This window comes from Aplysia californica, unplaced genomic scaffold (assembly GCF_000002075.1).
Source record: "Aplysia californica isolate F4 #8 unplaced genomic scaffold, AplCal3.0 scaffold00407, whole genome shotgun sequence".
NCBI lineage: Eukaryota > Metazoa > Mollusca > Gastropoda > Aplysiida > Aplysiidae > Aplysia > Aplysia californica.
In genome coordinates this window covers 70,648-74,730 of record NW_004797677.1, presented here as the reverse complement: position 1 = coordinate 74,730, position 4,083 = coordinate 70,648, and the positions used below count along the sequence as shown (strand labels likewise).

The window sequence follows — 4,083 nt, the reverse complement described above, 5'->3', positions numbered from 1 at the left end:
CACTGTCAATGCATTGTGCCACTGTCACTGTTATTGTCACTGTCATTGTCATTGTCACTGTCACTGTCATTGTCATTGTCATTGTTATTGACACTGTCATTGTCATTGTCCCACCCGCAGATGTATCAGCCACAAGCGTGTGTGTGACGGCACTGCCGACTGTCTCGACTGGTCTGATGAGGCCAACTGTCTGGAGTTTGAATGCTTGGCGGGCACCACCCACTGCGTAGGTGGCCACTTGGAGTGCATCCCAGAATCCTACAGGTGGGTCCCTCGTCCTGCCTTACATTTCATCATCATCATCATCATCATCATCATCATCATCATCATCATCATCATCATCAATATCATCATCATCATCATCATCATCATCATTGTTTGATAAGCAGAGTAGGAGGGAGAGTCTTGATTGAATTTTCGACAAAATAACATAGCAATATAAAATGTTTAAATTTGTTTAATAGCTCAACGTTTCGCCTTGTGGGCTTCCTCAGGAGCAACTGAGAGAAAAACTAAATGAGCGCTGTATACTAGCAGGGAAATCATCATCATCATGTTGTAAAATAGAAAAAAAATATATTTGAGACCTGAATAGGGATGGTCACATTTAATCAGATGTTCGTATAGACCTTGCCAAAAACAAAAAATACATACATTATTATATTCTATACTTTTATCCAGAACACACTGTAAGTTATCGCTTACATGTTGCAATAATTTGTAAACCACACAAAGCCTCTATTCTTTAATCAGAGTTGGAAAAAAAACAGATAAACGTCATATTTATTTATGTATATTATATTATGCTTCTTTTATAGCACGTGTATATCATAAGGTTATGTTATAAATAGCTATATAAAATGCATATACCTTCGATTCATCTCTCAGATGTGACGGCGAATTCGACTGCCACGACAAATCGGACGAAGCCAACTGCCCACAAGACCACACATCTTGCTTCTCTTTCCAGGTGGGTGTAGTCAGTCAGGTCCAGGGCCAGAGGTAGAGCTGGGCAATGAGTCGCGTTACGAATTCCGAATAATATGTTAGTGCACCTCTTCGGCAAATGATATGATATGAACCGCTTCGCAAAATGGATTAGAACCACTTCGACAAACGGGTTAGCATCACTTTAACAAACGGGTGCATCCACTTTGGCAAGCGGGTTAGGAGAGGTAGTTAAGAATCTGAATTCGGACAATGTTTCATTGATAATTATCCGGTTATCCGGATAGATTATCCGGATTTTGCCCACCTCTAGCCAGAGGACGAGTTTTCTGGTGAAATGCTGAAAAGGTGAAATGACGAACATGGAAAAATATGTGAAATGGGGAAAATGGTGAAAATTGTGAAATTGTGAAAATGGTGAAAATGGTGAATAGATTGAAATGGTGAAATGGTGAACATCGAGGAAATGGTGACATGGTAGAAATGATGAAATGGGGGAAATGGTAAAAAGGGTGAAATGTATAGGTTTGACGTCTCTTTCAACACTATTAGCTTATGTAAGAGGCGGGACCTCCGAGTTTAACGTAAACAATCGAGCAATACCGTGAGCCAACTGAAATGACGGGCCGTAGATAGGGGGTTAATGGGACGGAACAAAGGGTTGTATAATACGTCAGTGACACGACGTTGACGTCACGGCTGGGGGTGTGCCCTTGAGCAAGAGAACACGTTAACCCTATGTACAAAATAAAGAAGAAAAGAAAAAAAAAAGTCGTGGCTTCTTTTTAAAATCTTTTTATTATTATTATTTTATTTTATTTATTTATTATTATTTTTTTTTAAATTTAATTTCATTTAGTTTATTTATTTACTTTTTTGGGGGGGAGGGGGGGTGCTCTCCACAGTGGCGATCACAGCGGCGAGTTTGTATGTAGCACAAAAATAGTGTATGTCGTGTGTAAGTTTCCGTATGTAAGTTATGTATCTTTGTGCCATATTTATATTATGTCTGTATAAATAATACTTTTATGTGTTATGTCATTGCAAACTAAATTTTCATTCGGGGATAAATAAAAGAGGAATTTATTTATGTATGTTTTATTACTACTACTACTACTACTACTACTACTACTACTACTACTACTACTACTACTACTACTACTACTACTACTACTACTACTACTACTACTACTAATAATAATAATAATAATAATAATAATAATAATAATAATGATAATAATGATTACAACAACAGGAATAATAATAATAATAATAATAATAATAATAATAATAATAATAACAACAACAATAATAATAATAATAATAATAATAATAATAATAATAATAATAATAATAATAATAATAACAACAATAATAATAATAATAATAATAATAATAATAATAATAATAATAATAATAATAATAATAATAATAATAATAATAATATATTATATTTATGAAAGTCCTCATTTTGGCCACCAAAAACATCCGAAACACTTAACTTTCCAATTTGGACAAAATTAATGGTGGTTCTGAATCATTTAAAGGGTGCACAGTTTTATTGAGGAGCCTGAAGTCGTTGTATTTTAATTTTCAGTTTTTCATTAGTTTCGTTTAGATCTATTCTAGGGAAAGTCCGTCTTCTAAAACATCATTGTAAGCAAGTGTGGTTTCCGTTCACTAGCCGTGCGCACTGGTTCCGCACCTTTGAGATTCTGGAGTGTACAACCTCGAAAGCAGAATAGAGAATCAATCTATGCATCTAATATCTATTTGTGGTGGCCCGATTTTGCTTTTCAAATGGCTTTTTAATGGCTGCATCGATCGACATGCGGTTTTCGCCAAAAGATTTAAAAAAATATTCTCCAGATCATGACGCCCTTCTTTTTATCTGTTTCGAGACAGTTTTGCCGTTAAAAACTAAATTTCTCTATTACGCCGATCGCTTTTGTTGGTCGACACTCCTGTCTCTGTAATTTTAGAAAGGGATGTTTCCGTTCACTAACTGTGCGCACTGTTTTGAGAGTATAGATCTAAACCTTCTAATTTTTGTATCTCTCAAGATTTGCTCCCTTCCGGTAGAATGTAAATATCATACGCCAATGACTTTCGGCTGACGTTAATGCACCGATCCTTCCTTTCATCGAAAGGAGGCCCAGCTAGTCTATTATATATTCATTGGCAACTTGGAAACACATGTGTCACGCTTCCCCTTACAACTACGACAGCTGCAGAGTTGAAAGTTGGCAAGTACCTGCAAAAGGATAGATAGGTCCCCATGAAGAAGCCCAATTTTTTATTTATTCATTTCCTGAATTTAGAAAAAAACAAAAAAAAACGTTACCGTCCTTTTTTGGCTTTTGTGATTATTCCATTGAGAAACGAAACCAATTTGCGTATCTGTCCTTCACAACGGTAGTGCGAAAGTGATATTTCGCGAGGCGCATTTTGTTTTGAGAGTATCGATCTAGACCTTCTAATTTTTGGCACCTTTCAAGATGTATTGCTCTATTCCAGTAGAGTTTAAATATAGTAGGCCAATGACTTCCAGTTGATGTTAATGCACCGATCCTTCCTTTCATGAAAAGGGGGCCCAGCTGGTAATAATAATAATAATAATAATAATAATAATAAGCAGCTTTTGTATAGCGCATAAACGCGCTTGGCTGCAAGCTCTATGCGCATGATGCCATATTATTACCCCAGCAGACCATGGAACTCACAGAAACATTCTCAGCTTCCCGGGAAGTATACAATTGAAAAGTGTACTTGTGTATGTATGTATGTATTTATGTATTTATTTATTTATTTAACCCTTTATTTATTTATTTATCGATTTATTGATTAATTGATTAATTGATTTATTTCTTATCCGTTTATTCGTGTATTTATTTATATTTCTTTTACCAACAGTTCCACTGCACATCCGGAAGCCGCGGCTGCGTCCCTCAATCCTACAAGTGTGATGGAGACAAAGATTGCACGGACGGAAGTGACGAAGCCGGATGTTCATGCGCCAGCAACCAATTCCAGTGTGCCAATGGTGGCTGTGTACCGTCCTCTTGGAAGTAAGGACACACACCGCGCGCGCGCGCGCACGCACACACACACACACACACACACACACACACACAC

General features: G+C 36.6%; 1 protein-coding gene across 1 annotated transcript in view; it reads left to right on the top strand.

Annotated features, from left to right (window-relative positions):
- Positions 1 to 120: 120 nt before the first annotated feature.
- LOC101860672 (very low-density lipoprotein receptor) overlaps positions 121 to 4,083 on the top strand; it is a gene marked incomplete at its 5' end in the record, with an annotated part of 5,765 nt that continues 1,802 nt past the window's right edge. The window contains 3 exon segments of the mRNA XM_013085791.1: positions 121 to 264; positions 889 to 970; positions 3,862 to 4,016. Coding sequence (XP_012941245.1) covers positions 121 to 264; positions 889 to 970; positions 3,862 to 4,016 — 381 coding nt within the window.